At 36.1% G+C, this 24,678-nt stretch overlaps 1 protein-coding gene across 44 annotated transcripts in view; it reads left to right on the top strand.

Annotated features, from left to right (window-relative positions):
* Positions 1-24,678, top strand: part of SORBS2 (sorbin and SH3 domain containing 2) — a 211,515-nt gene that overhangs the window by 96,995 nt on the left and 89,842 nt on the right. For 11 of the 44 annotated variants that reach the window (XM_069573222.1, XM_069573250.1, XM_069573221.1 and 8 more), the window contains 4 exons: positions 14,296-14,345; positions 18,847-18,939; positions 22,012-22,038; positions 22,341-22,396. In XM_069573222.1, the coding sequence (XP_069429323.1) occupies positions 14,336-14,345; positions 18,847-18,939; positions 22,012-22,038; positions 22,341-22,396 (186 nt within the window). In that variant the 5' untranslated portion in view covers positions 14,296-14,335. Of the gene's footprint in view, positions 1-14,295; positions 14,346-18,846; positions 18,940-22,011; positions 22,039-22,271; positions 22,397-23,126; positions 23,769-24,678 lie in introns of all 44 variants that reach the window. The other 33 variants (XM_069573214.1, XM_069573225.1, XM_069573215.1 and 30 more) reach the window with 13 other exon arrangements.

Genomic DNA, 24,678 nt, shown 5'->3' with positions numbered 1-24,678 from the left:
CTAAAGATCTAGTGAACTACTTTTGCACTCTGAATATTACATTTGGATATAAGAAGTCAATAATTTTAACAATGAAAATAGAAGATATCTGTCTTTATTATCTATTTTCTTTGGCTCCAATGAATAGTGTCATAAACTACCCACTCTTCAGCAAAAATACCAAGTTTCAACTTTTAATAAATTCAGGATTTCTTCAGAGGCAGTATTTTCCTTCAGTGGCCTCTTTATTTTCTTCCTTGGGTTTTCGCAAATTAGTCCAATTATCTTAAGATGTTTGTGAACTGATTTGAGATACATTTTCATTCTAAATAAACTTTGTGAGAGAAATATTATTTAAATGTTAAGTGACCAAATTAGAGCAAAGTTCTTACCACCACCAGCACCCCCCAAATTCAAATCCCAGATAGAGTAGCAAATAGAGTTTTACCATGTCATATCTGCTGCTGCTAAGTCACTTCAGTCATGTCGGACAACACAGGTTTGTACTACTGCTGGCAGTATACAGCAGGCTTTTTGCCCTTGCTAAGTTATGCAAACATTATTTCAGGTGTTCAGGAAGCAGGTGCGTTCAATCAAAAGAAAAAATGTGACTCTTTAATAGTCAATTAACAATAAGCAGATTATTTAAAGGTAGTTATTTCATAAAATAACATTGCCATGGAAATACGTCCAAATAAATATTAACTTAAAATTCTGAGGTTTTCTTAAAAAAAAAAAAGCAATAGTTATTGATTTAGGCTTACGCCTAAATAAAGCTGTCTATTTAGGCTTGTGTAGTAGTTGGGCAAAAGAAATCCTTGTTATAAGCAAGCATTATCTCCATGTTAGTTCTAGAAGAATAAATCTATGGTCCTCTGTTAACAGTCCTTACTTATTCATCAACCAGGTCTGTGTTTTACCTACAGAATCTATCACACCTCCTCAGATGTAGGAGGTACATGTATGTCTGTCTGGTAGCCCCTGCCATGTAGGTAGGATTCAGCACCCAGTTAGGCACTATGCCTAATATACTGTTTTATAATTACTTGTAATGTGTTAAGGGGAAGCAGCTTGATTTCAATTACATTTGAAGATGTCTTAAAAGGAGATGCCTTTTCTTCACTGTCAGGAGAGCTAAGTCAGTTTTGAGTGTCAACTTGTTCCTATTTGATCTTGGAGCAGTCATTTCTCTTATTCCCCAAAAGCCTAACCTCAAAAATTGAAATGACTGATCCCAGGTCCTTTTCAGTTGAAATTAAAAAAATAAAACACATAAAATTATACTTCTTTACTACTACCACAGCATTTAATGTTTGCTTCCACTTAAAGTCTGCATATGATATATACAAAATTAAACTAGATTATTTAATTTCCTTTTATATCAGCTAATGTGATATCAGTGTATAAAAATTAAAATGAAAGGTTTAAAAATAAAAATAGGAGGAAATTTATGAATAAACAACAAGATCCTACTTGATAGCAGAGGGAATTATATTTAATACCCCAGGATAAACCATAATAGAAAACAATATTAAAAAGAATGTATATATGTATATAACTCAGTCATATTGCTGTACAGCAGAAATTAGCACTATATTGTAAATGAGTTATACTTTGATAAATAATGGTTTTTTAATTTTGAAAACGGAGGAAATTTTTCAAAGTTCAAATTTTTAAAAAATATGGTTCTTTTGTTTTTTTACATTGAACATAACTGTGAAGTGAAGTCGCTCAGTCGTGTCCGACTCTTTGCGACCCCATGGACTGTAGCCTACCAGGTTCCTCTGTCCATGGGATTTTCCAGGCAACAGTCCTGGAGTGGGTTGCCATTTCCTTCTCCAGGGGATCTTCCCAACCCAGGGATCAAACCCGGGTCTCCTGAATTGTAGACAGATGCTTTACCATCTGAACCACCAGGGAAATCCCGAAATAACTATACTTAACATTTTTAAATTTCAACTTTATGGAAGCTATAACTGACATACACAACTGTAAGATGTTGCAAGTGTACATAGAGATGACTCGTGTACACTGTGAAGGGGTTCTCTCCATTTGTTAACACATCCATCATTTCATATATTAATCCTTTCTTTTTTTGTTGAGAATATTTAAATTCTATTTTCTCTGTTGTTGTTGTTTAGGCATGAAGTCAGTCTGACTCTTTTGCAACCCCATGGACTATAGTCCTCCAGACTCCTCTGTCCATGGGATTTCCCAGGCAAGGATACTAGAGTGGGTTCCCATGTCCTTTTTCAGGGCACCTTCCCAACCCAGGGACCTCCTGCATTGGCAGGCAGGTTCTTTACCACTGAGCCACGAGGGAAGCCCTCTACTTTCAGCAAATTTCAATTCTTCAATACAGTGTTATCAACTGCGGTCACCATGTCATACATTACATCCTCAGACCTTACTCCTCTGACAGCTCAAAGTTTGTACCGTTTTACCAACCTCTCCCTATATCCCTGCTCCCACCCGCAGCCCCTGGCAACCACTTTCTTACTCGCTGTTTCTATGAGTTTGATGGTTTTTTGTTTTTTTTTTTTCCTGTTTTAGATTCCACATATAAGCGACACCATGCAGTATTTGTCTTACTTATTTTGCTTAGCATAATGCCCTCAAGGTCCATCCATGTTGTCACAAATGACAATACTTCCTTCTTTCTCACACTTGAATAATGTTTTATTGTGTAAATACACCACATCTTTATTCATTCATCGGTTGGCAGACACTTAAGTTGCTTCCATGTTTTGACTGCTGTGACTAATGCTGCAGTGAACACGGGAGTGTAGGCAGCCCTTCAATATTCTGTCTTCATTTCCTTTGGATATATTCCCTCAAGTGGGATTCCAGGATCATATGGTCGTTCTGTTTTTAACTTTTTGAGGGACCTCTATATTTTCCCCTGTAGTACCGGCACCAGTGTATTCCCACCAACAAACAGCGCACAAGGGTTTCCTTATCCCCACATTTCACCAGCACACTTGTTATCTCTTTGCCTTTTTGATAGTAGCTGTCCTAACAGGTGTGAAGTAAAATCTCATTGTAGCTCTCATTTGCATTTCCGTGATGATTAGTCATGGTAAACACTTTCTCATGTACCTGTTGGCCATTGAATGGCCTTCTTTGAAAAACGTCTCTTCAGTTCCTCTGTCCATTTTTTAATCAAATTGGTCTTTTTTGAGTTTTGGCTTTTTGCAGTTGATTTATAGGAGTTCTTTATATATTCTGTATATTAGCCCTTTATCGGCTATATGACTAGGAGATATTTTCTCCCATTCTGTAGGCTGTTTTTTCCTTCTGTGATGATTTCCTTTGCTGTGCAGAAGTTTTTAGTTTGATATACTCTTACTTGTGTATTTGTGCTTTTGTTGCTTTACTTTTGTTGTCAAGTACAAATATATATATATATATATATATATATATATATATATAGCGAAGACCTAAGTCAGAGAAGGCAATGGCCACCCACTCCAGTACTCTTGCCTGGAAAATCCCATGGACGAAGGAGCCTGGTGGGCTGCAGTCCATGGGGTCGCTAAGAGTCGGGCACGACTGAGTGACTTCACTTTCACTTTTCACTTTCATGCATTGGAGAAGGAAATGGCAACCCACTCCAGTGTTCCTGCCTGGAGAATCCCAGGGACAGGGGAGCCTGGTGGGCTGCCATCTACGGGGTCACACAGAGTCGGACACAACTGAAGCGACTTAGCAAGTCAAGCTTATGCCTTGTATTTTCTTCTGGGACTTTTATGGTTCTAGACCTTATATTCAGATCTTTTATGGATTTTGAGTTGATTTTTGTGTATGGGGTAAGATAGGCATGCCGTTTGGGACAATCCTTTCCCCATCATATATTCTTGGCTCTTCTGTCATAAATAAACTGAGCATATTTGCATGGGTTTATTTCTGGGCTCTATATTATGTTCCATTGGTCATTGTGTCTGTTTTTAAGGCCAATACCATATTTTTTATTTTATAGCTTTGTAATAGAGTTTGAAATGAGGAAGTGTGATGTCTCCAGTTTTGTCCTTCTTTCTCAAGATCACCTTGGCTAGTCATGATCTTCTGTGATTCCATACAGGTTTTAGAATTGTCTTTTCTATTTGTGAAAAATGTCATTTAAATTTTGGTAGGGACTGCTTTGAACCTATAGATTGTTTTGGGTTGTACAGACATTTTACCAATATTCTTCCAAGCTGTGAGCATGAAATATCTTTCCATTATGTATAGCTTCTTCCTTTTCTTCCACTGATGTCTTATAGTTTTTAGTGTACAAGTGTTTCATCTCCTTGGTTTCATTGATTCCAAGTAGTTTGCTATTTTTTACACAATTGTAAGCAGGATTATTTTCTTAATCTTTCTTTCTGATATTTTGTGATTAGTGATATTAGTGATTAGTGGATAGAAACGCAACTGATTTTTGCACATTGATTTTGTATCCTGCATCTTTACTAAGTTAATTGATTAGTTCTAACAGTTTTTGTGGTAGAATCTTTAGGGTTTCCATATGTGATATCAAGTCATCTGCAAATAGAGACAGTTTTATTTCTTTCAAATCAGAAAGAAAGTGTTTCTTTTAAAAGATCATAGATTTTCTTCTCAAAGTAGAAATTTATGGTACTCTCTGCAACGGTGGATGGCAGGGGAGACACATTCACTTAGTGAAATAAACAAGGATGGCTGTCACCAGGATGTCACTCTGCAATCTGCCACACAATTCTTTATGTGACATTTAATAGACATCTCTTTCCTCCAACCATCACCTTAGGTTACAAGCTGTCAAAGGTAATGGAAAGTCTTTTTTTAAAGCTAATTGTTACAACCTTTAAAGTGTCCCTTCCCCTTAGGTTCAGTAGTAAGAACTTCACTGGGGCAAGAGGCTAGTGTTTGATTCAACTATTTCTTTGGGTCTGTCTCCTCTTATTCACTGCAGTGGGCAGAGGGCAGGGGGAGAATCTCAGCTAAAAGAAGGCTCTGTTTAAGGAAGAAAAGCTGCCTGGAAAGCAGAATTCCTTTTCAATTCCAATATGTCACTAAGTTGAGCATGGAATAATTGAGTAATGGGAAAATACACACAAATTAACTTTATAGACTGTAGTGGCTTAGTTCAATCTAAAGCAATAAAATAAAGTCTCTGTATTTTCAGGAAAGTGTTGATTACATTCAAATGACTCAATCAAAGGTAAAGGTCTGTCTCAAAATTTTCAAAATGTTGGTGAATGGGAATGATGCCAGTTAGCCAATCTGGGGATGGTTCACAACAGTTGGGGAGGGTGTTTCATCCTGCTCCTGCTGCTGCTGCTGAAGATGACAATATGTTGCTATAAATCATTTTTAAGGGCTTCCCTGATGGTTCAGACAGTAAAGAATCTGCCTGAAATCCAAGAGACTGACCTAGGTTCAATCCCTGAATTGGGAAGATCCCCCGGAGAAGGAAATGGCAACCCACACCAGTATTCTTGCCTGGAGAGTTCCATGGACAAAGAAGTCTGGTGGGCTATAGTCCATGGGGTCACAAGAGTTGGACACCACTGAGTGAATAAATTATTTAGATGGCTGCAAATGGGCACAACTGTGCCCATTTGAATCCAGGTCCACTTGACCTCAAGACCTATAGTTCCAACACTATTCAGTTCACCTGTAACATGTGTTTCTATAGTCTAATTCTTTACATGTCTCTTTGATGATGTGTCTGACTTACCAGGTCCACATTAAAGTTCTGGCTTATTTTCATTAGGAATATATTTGGCTTTTGATTTACAGAATAGAAACCAACAGAAATTTCCTAGTACTATACTATCAAGTTGATCAATAGCTTTGACTTAGAAAAAAATGCATTTGTAAGTACTTAGATGTATTCTATAATCAGTCTTAAGTACTATGAAAGTAAAAGATATTATGAATGTAGGATACTAGAGCAATATTAAATCACTTGATCATTTAGTGCAAAAAGAAACCAATATTCTTTTATCATTAAATAAGAGAGTAAATTACAGACTTTGGAACTTTGGAATAGCATCAGAAAGAAAATTATCTACCAGGATCGACTAGTATTCTTTGTAAGGAAAATCTGTACATATTTGGACTAGCTTGCATTGTAGTCTCAGAAATAAAATTGCTAGTTTCCTTGAAAAATATATGGGCAAAACTGGGTTTGAATACAGGTCTACTTGACTTCAAGACCTATTCTTGAACCAACACTATTCAGTTCACTTATAACATGTGTTTCTATAGTCTTCAGGAAATTTTTCCAGGTATAATGAAAAAGAACACTGTACTTTTATGAAAATAGTCAATGACCTCATGTCCTTTTGTTCATCACTATTCACAGTAATGATTTTGTCTTATTCCTATGAAATGACGCTAAATGTGTTCTGACCCCATCATTCATGTGTGAATGCTATGGGTAATTTGACTTCTGCATACTAAGGACCCATCTTTAGGCAGCATTCATTCAGGAATGTTCAGAGGGATTTAAGTTCTTATATGGAGGCTGAGCAGGGACAACTGTGCCCTCATTATTGACTGAGATGATCTGTGCCACCCACTCAGAGGCAAAGGAGCCCCCGAGCTGGCATCATAGACCGGCTGTCAGCTCAGAGAAACCATTCAGAAAAGGGGTTGACGTGGATTCTCATTTATCTAAGCTCAGGGATTGTAAAGAACATAATAAACAACTTGGGGTATTTTCCGTGAACATTTCAAAGCAGCCTATTAACACAGTAGAAAGGATACATGTCAACAACTTAAATTATGTCATTTGGCTATAATTGAAAAGTGAAATCATTTGGCATTTATGAATACTGCTAATCCTACCAGAGAGAGAGAGAAATGCATTGACCACTCAGGGTATTTTATGCAGAAAGAATGGTACATATGACCCCATTTCAAAGTAAATTCAGGCTAAACTCTGGTGCATAAAATTAATATGCACCATATTTTTATTCTTGTGTTTAGAATATATCTCTTAAAAAAAATCTAACATTCCTCAATGTTTTCCCACCACTCTGTGTGTCCTATCTTCTGAATTATATATGAACTCTGAATAGAATAATTTTAAAATGACCTAGCAATTTACTGGATTAAAATTATTCCATGGAAAATCTTTCAGGCTCCAGTCTTAAAATCCTCACATTAACTGAGCTAAAATGTAGTCCTATAGTTGTACAGCTGGCCTTGGTGCTTAAATTCAAGTCTACAAAAATAACATAACTAACACAGAATTCTTGGACAAAATTGAGGAGAGGCATTGACCCTGCTCCTCTTCAGAATGGAATGCCCGATAATCAAAAGAATTCAAGCAGAACTATAAGATTATGGGCACAAAGTCATGTTGGTGTCCATGAATGAGCAATCAAACATCTTAAGATCCTCATTCAAAACTTAAATGACCCAATCTGCTGTCATGTTGGAAATAAAGACTACTCTGATCCAGTAAAAAAGAGAGATCTGATCATTGAAAGTAACTCAAGGGAAATTAAGAGACCATAGCCACAAAATCATGTCGTTGCCCTCTGACCTATGAGAAAAACAAACCCACTGCTATATACAAATTGTTGCTGTTGTTTAGTGCTAAGTCATGTTGGACTCTTTTGTGACCCCATGGACTGTAGCCTGCCAGGCTCCTCTGTCCAGGGGATTTCCCAGGCAAGAATACTGGAGTAGGTTCCTTCTCCAGGGGATCTTCCCAATCCAGGGACTGAAGTCAGGTCTCCCACATTTGCAGGCAGATTCTTTATCATCTGAGCCACCAAGGAAGCCTTTATGTTGCCTTTTATACAAAAACTTCAGCAAGAACTGACCTTAAGGAAATAGAGCTCCACACCACCTGTTGAATATCCTTCTGACACTTGAATGCACAGATAGTTCTTTGCCCTGTGGATTATCTGCTGAGGTTCAAGGTAGCCTGCATTTTATGGTCAGTTTTCATAGTCTTGGCCCTAGTATAATTCCAGTTCAAGAGAATACTTGAAATACTGTCTCTCCTAGTAGCAAGTAAACACTCCAGGAATTCGATGCTTTCCAGAATAATCTGTGCTTGTTATGTAAGTACCATCAAAGGCACTTTTTCAAAACAGAACAAAAGAGATTAGATTCGCCTTAGTTCTAACTGTCTAAAGAGACTTCTCAGCTGTAGACTTGTTAATGGCTTTAGCACAAATAATGGAAATCAAATCACGCATTTTTATTAGTCACCAAAGAAGCCTTGGGTTTCGGGTTCTTCTGCAGAGCTCAATCACTGTGACACTTCTTTTAACAACTTGGAAAATGTCTTTCCTGATTAGGAAGTTAGTCATTTCACGTTTCGACATCTAAACGCAAAGTTAAAAAAAAAAAAAAAACTCACAAATTACATTTATAAGTAACAAGATACATCACTTTAAAGATGACAAGTTCAAGGATTTGTGATGCCTTTCTTTGTTCCTAATAATCCTATTCTACCTTTTTGAGTGTCAGATACTTTGTAAATATCGGCATTTGAATTCAGACAATAAATGCTGATAATTAGTTCCTCAAACTTGGTATCAAAACATTATTATAGTAGCAGGTTTCATGTTTTGAGAACTAGCCTTCCTTCAGTTTCATGTTTTCTGTAGCAATTATTACTATCCCAGGTCAAACACTGTCTTTGCGATTCAGTTTTAAAACTTAAAACATTTTTTTAAATTTATTTATTTGAAGGGTAACCACTTTGCAGTATTGTGTTGGTTCCCACCAAACATCAACATTAATCAGCCGCAGGTTTACCTATGCCCCCTCCCACTTGAAAAACTTCAAACAGTTTTAAACACCAAGTATTTTGAAAAGGAGTGATAAATAGAACTGGGGAAATGTCTTTCCAGTCCTCATTTTTCTGGAGGCTTGTTTATTCCTTCTTGTTTTAGCAGTTGCTTCAGCCTTGGTCACAGACATCCCCTGAGGCTTCTCTTTTCTATTTATTTTGCCCATTTAAGGTTAACATATTAGGAGTTTTGCTACTGAGACATTAAAATAAATACATCTGGGGCTTTCTCAAGGCTCCTGCACTGACCACTGCCTTCTTCCCTGACTTCACTGGCATCCCCTCAATCCAGGCGGTATTAAGGCTACAGAGTAGAGCTCCTTAGCTATGTACCACGTTTATTTTTGTATTCGGAAAAAGAAAATAGAACCTTGCCTCTTTATTTATACTAGCTGAAAAAAAAGAGTTACAACTCATCATAATAAAGTGTCCTGCAATCACTATTTAAAGTCGATTGGCATGAAATTTTACGGTGAAATTCAGTGTAATGTTGTGACTCTCTCGGTCCTGGCTGTGGCAGCTGCAGCGTCCTTCAGGGTGGATGGGCAAGAATGTAACACTGAACACTACGTAATGAGGATGTCATCTGTGTTGTTTTCAGTGTATAGCTCTAAAAAATACATTGGGGTGAGCATCAGTACTATCTTTTCTCTATTCTATATATTCACTGCTGTAGTATTCATTGAGTACCAGGACCTTGGAGAAGAAAATGGCAACCCACTCCAGTATTCTTGCCAGGAGAATCCCATGGACAGAGGAGCCTGATGGGCTATAGTCCATGAGTCGCAACAATTCGGACACAACTGAAGCAACTTAGTACAAGTACCAGGATATTAGTAATTCAAGTGTAGGCATAAAAAGATAAAATCCTTCTCTTCTTGCTTCATACGTACATCTCATATCATTTGAGTGTATTGATTTCATGCCAGTTTATTTCTCAAATTCTCCCTCTACCCTGGGGGAGAAGGTATCATTTTATTTAGCCAGTATCCACATTTTAAAATTTTTTTGCAGGTTTAAATAATCCAGTTTATTGAGATATAACTGACATACAGTACTGTATAAGTTTAAGGTAAACAACAAAATGATTTGACTTATGTACATCATGAAATGATGACCACAGTAAGTTTAGTGAACATCCATCATCTCATATAGATACAAAATTAAAGAATTAGAAAAAATATATATTTCTCAATGTGCAGAGAACTCTTCGGACTTTCTCTCAACAACTTTCATAGATAACTACAGCAGTGTTAATTGTATTTATCATGTACATTACATACCTGGTACTTACTTCTCTTATAAGTGGAAGTTTTGTAGTTTCTAGCAGCCTTCATCCAATTCCCCCTACTCCTACCAGTGGCAACCTCAAATCTGATCTCTTTTCCTATGAGTCTGCTTGTTAGTTTATTTGTTGAGGTACAACTGACTTACAATATAGTATGCTAGCTTCTGTTACACCACATAGTGATTCGATATTTCTATACAATTCAAAATCATCACTACATTAAGTCTAGTTATGAATCTATCCCCATACAAAGATATTACATAATTATTGACTACATCCTGCACACTGCACGTTTCATACCCTGACAGCTTGACTTTGCTGCTTGGAAGTCTGTGCCTCTTTATGGCCCTCACCTATTTCTCTGTTCCACCCACCCTCTCCCCTTTGGCAACCACCGGTTTGTTCTCTCTATCTGTGACTCTGTTTCTGTTTTGTTATCTTTGTTCATTTGCTTTGCTTTTTTATTAAAAAAACTTTTTTTTGCTTTGCCATGTGGGTTTGTGGGATCTTAGTTCCCTGACCAGGGATTAGCCCTATGCCCTCAGCAGTGAAAATGTGGACCACTGGACCACCAGAGAATTCCCTATCTTGTTTTTTCGATTTCACATATAAGTGAAATCATACACTATTTGTCTTTCTCTGCCTGACTTATTCACTTATATCCTCTAGGTCCACATTGTCACAAATGGCAAGACTTCATTCTTTTTATGGCTGAGTGATATTCCACTGCACATATAAGCTGCATCGTCTTTATTAATCTATGGATGGGTGCTTGGGTGGCTTCCATATCCTGGCTGTTGTAAATAACACTGCAACAAACATAGGGGTGCATATGTCTTTACTAATTAGTATTTTTGTTTTCTTTGGATAAATACCCAGGAGTGAAATTGCTGGAACTTATGGTAGTTCTATTTTTAATTTTTTGAGGAATCTCCATAGTCTTTTCCATAGTGGCTGCAACAATTTATATTCTCACCAGTAGTGCACAAGGTACCCTTTCCTTGATATCCTTGCCAGCACTTGTTATTTGTTGTCTTTTTGATAACAGCTATTCTGATGGGTGTGAGGTGATATCTCATTGTGGTTTTGATTTGCATTTTTTTTTTTTACTTTATTTTACTTTACAATACTGTATTGGTTTTGCCATACACTGACATGAATCCACCACAGGTGTACATGAGTTCCCCATCCTGAACCCCGCTCCCACCTCCCACCCCATATTGCATTTTCTTGAGGATTAGTGATGGTGTGTGTCTTTTCACGTGCCTGTCGGCTATCTGTATGTCTTCTAGGGGGAAAAGGCTTTTCAAATCCTCTGCCCATTCTTACATGGGTTGTTTGACTTTTTGATGCTGAGTTGTATGAGTTCTTCATATATTTTGGATATTAATCCTTTATCCAATAAATTATTTGCAAATATCTTTTTCCATTTAGTAGGTGGTCTTTTTGTTTTGTCAACAGTTTCTTTTGCTGTGCAAAAGCTTTTTAGTTTGATGTAGTCCTGCTTGTTTATTTTTGCTTTTGTTTCCCTCGCCTAAGGAGACATATCCAAAAATAACATTACTAAGGCCAATGTCAAAGAGAGTATTGCCTCTATTTTCTTATAGAAGTTTTATGGTTTCAAGTTGTATATTTACGTCTTTAATCCATTTTGAATCTATTGTTACGCATGATGTGAGAAAGTAGTCCAGTCTGATTCTTTTTTTTTCTATTTTTTTATTTTTATTTTTTAATTTTAAAATATTTAATTCTTGCATGCGTTCCCAAACATGAACCCCCCTCCCACCTCCCTCCCCATAACATCTCTCTGGGTCATCCCCATGCACCAGCCCCAAGCATGCTGTATCCTGCGTCAGACATAGACTGGCGATTCGATTCTTACATGATAGTATACATGTTAGAATGCCATTCTCCCAAATCATCCCACCCTCTCCCTCTCCCTCTGAGTCCAAAAGTCCGTTATACACATCTGTGTCTTTTTTGCTGTCTTGCATACAGGGTCGTCATTGCCATCTTTCTAAATTCCATATATATGTGTTAGTATACTGTATTGGTGTTTTTCTTTCTGGCTTACTTCACTCTGTATAATCGGCTCCAGTTTCATCCATCTCATCAGAACTGATTCAAATGAATTCTTTTTAACGGCTGAGTTAATACTCCATTGTGTATATGTACCACAGCTTTCTTATCCATTCATCTGCTGATGGACATCTAGGTTGTTTCCATGTCCTGGCTATTATAAACAGTGCTGCGATGAACATTGGGGTACATGTGTCTCTTTCAGTTCTGGTTTCCTCGGTGTGTATGCCCAGCGGTGGGATTCCTGGGTCATAAGGGAGTTCTATTTGCAATTTTTTAAGGAATCTCCACACTGTTCTCCATAGTGGCTGTACTAGTTTGCATTCCCACCAACAGTGTAGGAGGGTTCCCTTTTCTCCACACCCTCTCCAGCATTTATTGCTTGCAGATTTTTGGATCGCAGCCATTCTGACTGGTGTGAAGTGGTACCTCATTGTGGTTTTGATTTGCATTTCTCTAATAATGAATGATGTTGAGCATCTTTTCATGTGTTTGTTAGCCATCCGTATGTCGTCTTTGGAGAAATGTCTATTTAGTTCTTTGGCCCATTTTTTGATTGGGTCGTTTATTTTTCTGGAGTTGAGCTGCATAAGTTGCTTGTATATTTTTGAGATTAGTTGTTTGTCAGTTGCTTCATTTGCTATTATTTTCTCCCATTCAGAAGGCTGTCTTTTCACCTTGCTTATATTTTCCTTTGTTGTGCAGAAGCTTTTAATTTTAATTAGATCCCATTTGTTTATTTTTGCTTTTATTTCCAGAATTCTGGGAGGTGGATCATAGAGGATCCTGCTGTGATTTATGTCTGAGAGTGTTTTGCCTATGTTCTCCTCTAGGAGTTTTATAGTTTCTGGTCTTACATTTAGATCTTTAATCCATTTTGAGTTTATTTTTGTGTGCGGTGTTAGAAAGTGATCTAGTTTCATTCTTTTACAAGTGGTTAACCAGTTTTCCCAGCACCACTTGTTAAAGAGATTGTCTTTACTCCATTGTATATTCTTGCCTCCTTTGTCAAAGATAAGGTGTCCATATGTGTGTGGATTTATCTCTGGGCTTTCTGATTCTTTTAATGTAGCTGTCCAGTCTTCCCAATTGGACATTTTAATTTATTATTATTTACTGACCATGAGGTATAGATAATTTTTTTTAACCTATCAGATATTAGAGTGCTAATGCACATGGAAACTGAAAGTGTGGTGTAAGGGAAGTTCATGTTCATTGACAATAGGCCCTACTCAGGAGCTAAGGCAAAGCGACCAGGGTTAAACAACTATCAGAGAGCTCTTCCTCTTAGAAGCATTGCTTCCTGAAGAGCCTATCCTTTCACTTTGGTTACAGGGTATAGAGAAGTAAGAAACTCTAAAAATGAGCACAGAGAATATGCCAGGAAAAGAATTAAGTCATGTTACACATCAAGAAATACTATAAATATTTTGAAACTTGTTTTCTACAACAAGTACCATTTTTCCAACCCATTTCCAATAAATTAATCTCAACTGTCATACAGCAAGCACTCCAATGGGGAAAACCACCACATCTGATACTGAAACAGAACTGGGTTTAGTAGTCATCATTCATTTCTTGCACTTTAGTAAAAATAGATGAATCTTACCCTTGAATACTTGCTCAAAATACAAGTACATTGCTTAAATACATTAAATATTTCCTGGCAATAAATTAACTCAATAATAAATTGAATATAATAAATTAAATAATGTAAAGTAATAATCTCAAATAAATTAAATAATGCAATAAACTGAATAATGTAAAGTTAATGATTTCAAAATATCAGAGTGTTTTTTAAAATTCTGGTAGAGGGCACTTAACCATCAATGATCCTTTCTGGCTTAGAGAACAAAAACTGTTACTATAAATGTTTGAGAGAGCAATTTAATTTTTAACCATGGAAACCCTACTCCATTTTCATCCATTAATGATCACCATTAAACAAAAACATGAGTTTATGTTTATGATAATAAGACCAATAATAATTGAAGTTTAACTTGAATAGAATTATAAATTCTGCCCACTTTATTAAACTCTCATTTAAATAAGACTAATGATAATGTGATATTAGCTCACAGGTACACCAAAACCAAAGAAAAACACTTTCTTAATATTTTGCTCCCCACGCTAGTGAACAAATTAATACATCATTTTCTTTCTACAGGAAAACTGAAGACTTAAATAACAAACCCTCCAAGGTCAAAATGAACGCAGGTATGCTGTCTCTGTTAGTTTTAAACTCTTCAGCCTCACTCTTTAAAAATCATCTTGGCCCTAAATCATTAGTTTAGCACCTGGCTGATCCTAAATGTGATACTGAGTTTCTGAGATAGTCAAATTCATTATTTGATTTCTTTGTTTTTGTACTTCAATCTTACAGCCATCAAAAGTAGAATTTTCTGTTTTGCTGTCTTTTACTCCTGTTTTTCTATAATTGTATCATGACATTAACTCCTATAAACCCTAAGAAAAGGTAGTATATCATCCGATGCATACATTTGAAAACTCTCACTTAAAATAGGCTAAATTCATAGGCAGGTTGCTCTAGTGAGAGAACATTTAAAGTTCTCCATTCTATAAACATTTTACATTGACATCGAGAGTAGATAGAGTGCCAAAACTTTACAGGAAATCAGCTTAATTAATCCACAGAAACAATACACTTAGAGTCCTAAGTATTATATTTTTAGATGTGAGAACAGTATCTCCAAATAGCTTAACATTGGTGCTCAGAACCCCAGACTGTATACAGATTAATTGTAAAAAAAATGTGTAATACTTGCTAGATACATATGATTTTTCCCCATAATTATTTTAGCTTACATTTTCACCTTCTCCTTCTGAAATTCTTATATTCAGTATTGAATAATTCTGGAAAGCAAGTTGAAATTTTGTAATTTTCAACTTATTTCGAAAATACCACTTCCTACCCATAAGTGATCACTCCAGAGCAGAGGAGAAAGCATAGTGGAAGATATTTTGCTCGCATTAAGCCAGTTGCTTTTTTGCTGTCTCTTGTTATCAAAATGCCTCGAGGGAGGATTAACAACCACTGGTGAGAACCAATATCTAGTCCCTAGATCAAGTGTAGAGACATGCGCTCTGAACGTGATTCTGCGGCTGCCCCTTAGCAGAAACTGGCTGCAACCGACCTCTGAGAGTTTGAAGTCAGCTGGCCCCTTGGGGATGCAGTCAGCTCACAGGTGTGCAGGCAAGATGAGGATGTTGGAGACAGTCAACAAGTACAGGGAAGGGTTAGAAATCAACAGAAATTGTAATCCTGGAAATGAACCAAGTAAAGTCATTTGGACAATTGGAGATGTGAGAATTATACATGGGAAATGAAAGGATAAATCTTATTAGGCAAAGGAAACTGAAGAAAGCAAATAGAACAGAGAGCCCATCACTGAGCTCGTCAGAGGAGCCTGAAAGGCTACAGTCCATAGAGTCACAAAGAGCTGGATACGACTGAAGTGATTGAGCACATGGACACAGAGAACTACATGCACACACATACACACACACACACACACATAATTTTTCAACACTGTAGGAAGCTGAAGAAAGTGTTGTCACTGTATCTCAAAACAAAGTAGAAATTAGTTCCCAAATATCCAATAAATAAAACAGGTCTCCATTATCTACCTCTCAATCACTAAAGACAGATATTACTATTTCAAGGTTCATTTGTCAGTCACTAAAGTTTTTATAAAAAAAAAAAAAAAAATTCTTTCAAAGCAGCTCTTTGTTTTTAGCCCAATACATAATAAACCTGCCCAGGGAACTGTGACACATTTCTCATACTAAAGTATCTAAATAATGTATAAAATATACAAAACATGCTGTATTTGTACTCTTAGAATTTTTGTTCCACTATTTTCGAAGGAAAATCTTTGCCGGGGACGAGAGAGAGAAAGACATCAAATGCTCCATTGTATACGGTTTACTCCTGTGAGTGTTTTCCAGCAGTAGAAGCAGCTCCCGAGGGTCTTGCCACTACCTGGAAGCGTGAGCAGGTTATGAGTGAGTGTGAAGGCGAGGGCAGCATTAGTGTTCTTTCGGATGACCTAAGCACGTAAGATAGCATCCTCATTTTGAGATCTAAAAGAATATCTTCAAGAAATTGCAGGAGGTATCAACACATAAGTAAGAAGAAACAGGATATCATAGATTTCTTCATTCCAGCACTTTCACCAATGCCTCAACTTTTCAAATTAAGCTCTTTATTAAACTATTAATAAGGAAAAATTCTCCAATCATTTTACCGAGTTCTTAGAGTTACGTGGAATACAAAAATTATTTAACCCAGAGGTTCCCACACTTGCTTGGTTGATGGGGCCAAGAGAGCTCAGTAATTTTTCACACACCCTCAGGCCAAAAGAAATACCTGATAGTTGTGCTTAGTAAGCACTTAGGTGCAGACAGGTTAGTAAGTGCTCATATTCTATCAACTCAGAAGCAAACTGAACAAAATCATATACTTCCCCGGCATCTCCAAACAGCCAAGGTTATTTTAGAGCTTCCCTGGTGGCTCAAATGGTAAAGAGTCTGCCTGCAATGCAGGAGACCCAGGTTCGATCCCTGGGTTGGGAAGATCTCCTGGAGGAGGAAATGGCAACCCGTTCCAGTATTCTTGCCTGAAGAATCCCATGGCGAGAAGAGCCTTGTGAGCCCCAGTCCATGGACTCACAGCACATCGGACACAACTGAGCGACTAACACTTCACTTCATTTCATATACTTCAACTGAAAAATAATCATTTACCCAATTCCCTATAATCACAGTTACTTGTTACTGGGATGCCTGTGTGTACCGGGTGCTATAAAATTTCTCAGACTCAGAATTAGATTGTATTTCACTTCTCTCAATTACTGGCCCGGATTACTTTCACAGGGCACTTGCGCTCCACCATAACAATCACGAAAAACCCAGATTTACAAAAGATGTGACGTCACCTAAAGGAAGATAACAGGATCTCTGATGTTGAAACTGGGAACTGCCTCAGGCTAGTGGTGGATGCAGTGTCTGTCTGATACACATCACTGTGTTTTCCTCAAAAATGTGAACTATGTTCCCAAACCCTTGTGAATCCACTGTGGTGGGTGCTTAATACAGATATCTGGAAACCAAAGGTTTGACCAGTGACCTTGGGTCTCCTCATTCTGAATTTTTCCCTTTGCATCTCTGCTTGTTCTTCAGATGTTCAGAACTAAAAGAACTAGAAAATGTAATCTCTAGTAAATGAGAGCTTTCCATTCACACTGTCAACACCCTGGAATACTTAACCCTTTGAGACATTGATAGCTGCTGTATGTTGCATATTCAATAATATTGCCTCTATTTTATCAGAAACACTCATCCCCCATGGCTATTTTCAGTTTGCAGAGTTTGCTAAAATCCTGTTGGTGCCTCTCCTGAAGATACATTTGGTTGTATGTTTTTACCATTTATGTCTTTCTATATTTGGTATTTGGTTTATTTGATTTGCTTTCTTTTGTTGTCCCATATCTCTGTATTAATTATTATTTGCATTACAAAATTGTTATTTTAAGTATATATTTAAAAACATATTTTGACATGAGAATCATTCTGTCAATTTAAAGGTCTGTTGACCTTACTACTTGTGATTTTACCAACAATTAATTCAAATCATACTTTTTAGCACTCAATTCCCTCATGTCCAATAAATGAAGTGGATACAATCCTTAAGAAATAAAGGAAAGTAATATGCAAGACTAGCATGTGGCAAAATATAATAATTATAATGTTGGTGGTTATAGAATTTATCTTTTTGTTATAGCTTTCAAAAAGAATTAAATTTAAGTTCTTTTGGTTCCAGGGGAATGAGCAAAACTATTTATTGCACATTCCAGCTACAAAGGAATGTGGGAATGGAATTGGAATCTGTTCCTAAATAGAACATTAACCTTCCAATTTTAGAAGTCTTGTTATGCTAAGCTTCTCAAATCATATTAAAATAGCTGATGCATTTTCACTTCTTTTGCTTCATGTTGTGATTTGCATCAAGTGTAAATACATAAATCATATACTTCTTGTTCAAAAGTACAAAAACTAATTTTTTAAACATGGTCATTTCAGTACTGTATATATCAATATTGTTTTATCTCAATTAGGCAAAATTTCCCATAACTAATAATAACTATGGGAAGACATAGAATGTTTTTCTTTATGAATCTTACATATCAAATGTATTCTGCCTATAACAGGTAACAACTTTTACTTCAAGAGATCCTTCAGGAATCATAATAGCTCGAATACAGTAAAATCTAAAATGATGGATATGAAAGTATGTTATACCATAGCTCTTAATCCTGAAATACAGGATACTCAACTAAAAAAACTAGCTACAGTGCTTGTAAATTTAATTGTTGAATTCAAATGGTATACACAAAGTTCAGTTCTATATGTGGTGTTCCTCAAAGAAAAACCATAAAACATTATGTATAAACTCTGATTTTTTTTTTTTTTTACTAAATCATTGGCATCTATTTCTAAGCCATAGCCCTGGCGTGTTCCTTCTGTCTTGCTTCGGTTTAGTCTGGGGTGGGTGTACAGTTTGCAGACGTCCTCCGTGGTTACCAGCGCTGACTGTTCATCTCTCTCGTGGATGTCTGTCACATTTCACTGAGATGCATGATACGCATGTGCTTTCTCCTTTGCTGTGGCCTCTGCTATGTCATTTTTTTGCTTCCAGATATCGGTGGGTGTGCTCGCAAACGTGCCGCCATGTCTGTTACATTAACATCTGTGAAGAGAGTTCAGAGTTCTCCAAACCTGTTGGCTGCAGGTATAATATCACTAACTCACAGAATGTCACATTTGAATGGCTTTCTCTGACCTTTCTCTCTTTCCAGAATTATCCTGTTTGGATGACGAAAGTGGCTGTGAATACCTTTCTGATGCCCCACAAGTTCTTATTTTTCTTGTCTCAAGAATAGCTCCTATCCCTTATGACTGTTTTGCTCTAAAAATAAAAAATGTCAAAGGGAACTGATATCTTGTAGAAAATATTTTAAAAACCTAATTAAAAACAACAGTCACTTGCCAAAAATGTGTTAAGTAGGTGCAAGTTTTAACAACTAAGTTTTTGTACTGCATGAACTAAAGTAACATAATGTTTAATTAAGATAACTCATGGGTACTTTTCTTGTTTTTTACCTAAAAACTGTTGAGGGTGGAGGCACAGAGTGTCAGAAGTGGGATTTGCAGGAAATTGAATCTTTATTAATTTGCTTCTCTGTCAAAGGTTGCAAATAAAATGAGAGAATATTAACTTTGAAAGAGATTTTAAATCTTCCTTTAATGCAATCAACAAAGAGCTTTCTAATATATATTTTTAAACATCTTGGTCCAGTTAAAATTAACATGAACTCGCAAGTATAAATATACTCTAGAAAGTAACTGGGAGTGTGCTATTTCAGCATCCACTGAAGTGCATCTTTTTATAATAAATAATCTCTCATGACTTCAACCCTAGTCTCCCTAGACCCTGAAATATACCCATATCACTAGGTAACTGGTTAGTTGGTTGGTCAATTTTATTTTTCCTTGGTTAGTTGGGGTTTCCTTTGGTTTTTAAAATAATATTCATGGGTTTTGGAACAGAAGTGGGAAAGGGATGAAGGATATTTAAATAATTCTAATTCTCACTGTGCATATTAGTGTCTTTTATACATATGCATTTATTAGTCAGTTATTCAGGATGTCCTTGACTTTGAAGCCACTTGACTCTAAACTATCCAGTTTTGTTGAGGAAAAATCAAGCTTCCATGTGGAGAATCCTACTCCTGCTTACCACCTTCAATCAATAAATAGATTTCAATGTCTAAGTTTAAATACAAAGCCAGGTGGTTCCATAATATATAACCTTCATTAAAAAATATAAATTGCATTGCAACGGATGTAGTAATGATCTCATTTTGGTTTGAAAAAAAATATCTTTATATCTATATATTTGTACCTGTTTGTTCATGTGGATGTGAGCATAGAAAATGTTAGAAAAACAATCATTTCCCAAACTCATAAGGATTTGTCAGAAGTAAATGAGGGTAAATGAAGAAAATAAATGGACAGGTTTATCATAGTACTGACAAAGACAGTAGCCATTCAGTAAGTTAACTTGAATTTAATTAATACATTTAATTCTTGCAAGCCACTTGAACCCACTTGAAAGGGGCTATAAGAATTAAAATCAACATAGCTTTAAAGAAAAGTATCTAATATAGCATATCATAAAGAAATTTAAGTAAAACCCAAGAATAGAGACTATGAGGTAGGGGGTACTGCAAACACAGCTACATAAAAATAATAATGTTTGAATCATAAGGGTGGAAAGGACCCCTTAAGGACATGAAGTCCAGTCCCCGACACCAAGCCAGGAAGGCCCTAACAACTTCTCTGACGTGTTTGCTACCTTCTGCAGCATACAGGGCGTGCTTGTTGTAAGAGGGAAGAGCAGTTAAAGTTCTTGGTTCTCAAAGACTATTTTCACGCACAGAACAGCCAGGGAACATTAAATCCATCCCATTTACTCATTCTTAAATTTTCAAAGAAGCAATGACCACCCACTAAAGAATACTAAAAATTAAAGGCTCTGATCCCTAGAATTCTAGCTGGGTTTTTTTTTTCACAAGTGAATGGTCATAAGTGTTCAAAATATTAGACAAAACCATTTTCTCCAAGCATCTGCCAAGTTATTTACCTGGCCAATTCTTTTAAAAATAACCAAAAAGCTCTATTCTCTTTACTTGACATGTGTCTAGGATGCTTCTTATTATCCACTCCAAATCACACCTGCCCTCCCTTTCCTAAGCTTTCCTGGCAGGGGTGAAATAAAAACAGAGCTATGGTGAACAGTGTCCATGTGGGATGCTGTATGATTTTCAGTTCCTCTGAAGAACTATAATATTAGTAAAGCAGCAAATTGGCACTCAGCGTTTTATATATCTAAAATTAGGTTTATGTTAAAGAAACTGAAATATTTGTACACCTAAGGAATCCTAAAGGACCACTCACTTAAAAGTAAATTTGAATCATTAACGTCCAGGACCTGGACAGAAGATTAGGCTGAATGATCTCTAAGATCCTTTCCAAAATTAAGGCGTTATGATTCTAGGTGAAGCTGGCCCCGTGGTTATCATAGAACCAAGCAATACCAACTGAGTACCTAAAATTGTGCATAATTTATAGGAGAGTCTTGAAAGTATAATTCCAAATAAAACTGAGAGTAAATATGTCATCAGGCTGCTTTCCAGCTGTATTATCAAAAGCAGTTTATTAGTACTGAAATGCTTACTGCAAGACAGTAGAATACTTGAAACAGCTTTTTCATTGTTGAATATAAAATCACTCTTAAATGGCAATAAGAAGAAAATTCAAAGTCTAAGAGTGATTTGAAAATATCACATAATATGGCAGTGTATTTTACACTTTCTTAAAGTACAGAAGAATTAAAGCTACAAAAAATTGATGGCATTGAAATCTAAGGATCTGGTGGTTTGATTCACTGTTAGGAGAACCATTCATTGTTTACCAAACTTTTGATCCTTCAAACTGATATTTAAAAACTCATATATTCACCTTAAGCAGTAATAAGATAAAATTGAATTCTTGCAGTAATACTGAGGGGAAGATAAGTGTTTGATATGTTTTAATTATATATCATATTTAATTAATTCTAATCTAATTGAAGTAAAAACAAATGCACAAATTTCCATTAGTATATTTTATATACCCAGAGTTTTAGAACTGAGATAATGTTTGCCCCAAAACCAAAATGTACATGGTTTTTTGCTAAATGATCTTTACTGCATTGTTCATTTTACCAGAGAACTAATTTTGACATTTCTTTTTCTTTTAGGGCGTGATTCTCAGTCACCAGACTCAGGTACCAAAACACTATTCTGAATGACTACTACATTTGTTGTGAGTTTTTTAAAAAAACATATTCATAGCCACATTGTTACTCTTATAGTAAACTTAAATTGCATACACAGTTACACATTTTAACCTCTAAAAAGAAAATTTCAATTTTGGAAATGAAAATAAATTTTATTTTAAAAATATGTTAAAAGTGAATGTAGATATTTTTGTATCCGATTTGTTTTCTCTTAATAAAAGCTTGGAGATGTTACAATGATCGAAATCAAGAGACACTGAATGGAGATGCTACATGTTCCTCTCTTGCAGCAAAAGGTTTTAGAAGCGTTCGACCAAATCTACAAGAAAAAAAATCACCAACTCAGGTAATCCTGCACACTGCTGTCTACTGTGTTAATTTAAACCACCGCTCTAGGGTCTCTTTTCTAGTAACATGCATGTTTTGATATGTTTTATTCTTAATATGTTGCTTTTATATTTGTATTGACTTGTATTTAAAACATGGAAGACAAGTCTTAAGTTCAAAACAGGTTATTGATTTTTCTTTTTTTCTGATTCAGCTGATAAAAGCACATCAGTTTCTGATATAGCATATAATTTTCAGGATATTTTCTAATTCTTAGAAAAACAGCTAGTTGATGATTTGGATTTCAAAGTTATGAGGCCAGCAATATATTTACTGAATAAATATGAGTTATTAGTAAAACTGTCACAGGCATGAAACGTGTTACCAAAACAATGTGAGTAAATACTGTATATGTATCTCAAGGTCTGAAAATATACCAAGAGAAAATATTTTCACTTTTAACCTAATTTCCCAGAAAGTAGATGGAGACAAACTTGACAATATATTCTCCATAAAACTATTTTCCCCCAGAAGGCAACTATTGACAATAAATTAAAATGCATTCTAAATGAAATAAACGTGATCATTCAACCTGGCCAACAAAACGTATAGCATAATAAGAAGGTATGACATTGCTTTACTTTCTTTAAGGGTAGAGTTAACACTCGTTTCTTTAATGATTAACTTTGACTTTCTCTCTGTTTTTCCTTCAACATTATTTCTTTCTCTGGATGCTTTTGGTAACCCAGGCACCCCTTCCACCACCCAGAAAAGAGAGCTTTTGTAGCTCCTTGATAACCAATCATACAAAGGGTGACATTTTAGACCAATCAGTAACTAACACACAAATTCCATCTCGTACAGAGTTCTTTACTAACAAAACACCGCTCCAGGGAACTATGTATTCTAATGATGATTCTAGCCAGACAATTGTATATTCTGAAGAATCTAACACAACAGTGTCATATACACAAAAAATCACTAATCCACTACCACCACCTTCCAGCACAGGTCCCCCACCAAAAGCTGATATGAGTACCCCATTTCTCCAAGAGGACTACACCCAAGATTCTCAAACTCGGAGAATTTCCACATTGAAACTAATCCATAACCAGGATCCAGGAAGCATCATTACCTTTAGTCCTCCGCAGTTTCCCAAATCTGTTGAAGTACCATCATTGCTCAAAAGGCCTTGCTCACCACCCGCTAACCCAGTGCCTGAGAAACACACAGCATCTCTTTCCATCCAGATAGCTCCCCTTTCGGGACACGATCCTGAAAGCCACAAACAGCCACCTGAGCTTTCTCCAGAGACTGCAAAGATACCTCTTCAGCCAGAGAGACAAAGACCTGCAGTTGCTGCGGCCTCTCAGTCCTCAGACTGCCAAGTGGTACCTTACACCTTCCGATCTCTTCTTACAGCCTTCTGTAGAGACCCTAACTCCTTTGGTTTGTGCTTCTTATATAACCCGATGCTTTGTTAGTTTGCAATCAGGAAAGGAGAAAGAAACCATCTTCCTATTTAAAACCCCATCAAAATCATCAATAAATTTCTAGGGATCTTTTAATTTAAAAAATCTACAGATCTTTTACCCAGAAATAATGTTTTATAAGCATCTTCCTTCTAGGTATTTATTAGAAATCATTGATAATTGGTTAACAATTAAAACTGAAAAGTACTTTTAAGTTTTAAAGAAATATTGTTCATGCCAGATTTCTGAGTACTTAGATCTTACTTTATTTACATGGGTAAAATCTCTTAAAATAATTGTCCATTATAATTCACTTTGAAAGAAACAGTTATCTTAATTCTAGCAGAATTTATTTTCTTGTAGTTCAAAATTCATTTTCATTGAAAGTCGATAAATTTCTATGTGTTTATTATTTCAGAAAGTATATAAATAAATCTTTAGTACTCAGACTATTCAGAAGTAAATCTATATTTCCTCATATGTTAAATTCTCCCATAGTGTCATTCTGCTGACATTTATGAATCTAGTTAGAAGAGAAATGTGTTCCTTTTCTTGGCTTTTTCACAAAATAATGTAATGTGAAGAGCATAAGCTTTAAGGCTAAACTGTAGATTCCAAGCCAAACTCCATCACTGGCTATGTGATAAGACAACCATCCTAACTTCTCTGTGAGTCTGAACAAAGAAATGAGAGTATTAATTAACCCTTAATTCATAGGCTATGCTAAGAGTAGGAAGTCAGTAGAGGTACATTACTTGGGATTCAGCAAGTTCTGCTTAAATGGTAGCCATTTATAAGGACATACTGGCAACTGCGGCAATAGCGGAGT

This window comes from Ovis canadensis, chromosome 26 (genome assembly GCF_042477335.2).
Source record: "Ovis canadensis isolate MfBH-ARS-UI-01 breed Bighorn chromosome 26, ARS-UI_OviCan_v2, whole genome shotgun sequence".
Taxonomy (NCBI): domain Eukaryota; kingdom Metazoa; phylum Chordata; class Mammalia; order Artiodactyla; family Bovidae; genus Ovis; species Ovis canadensis.
This window is presented reverse-complemented; position numbering and strand designations above follow the sequence as displayed.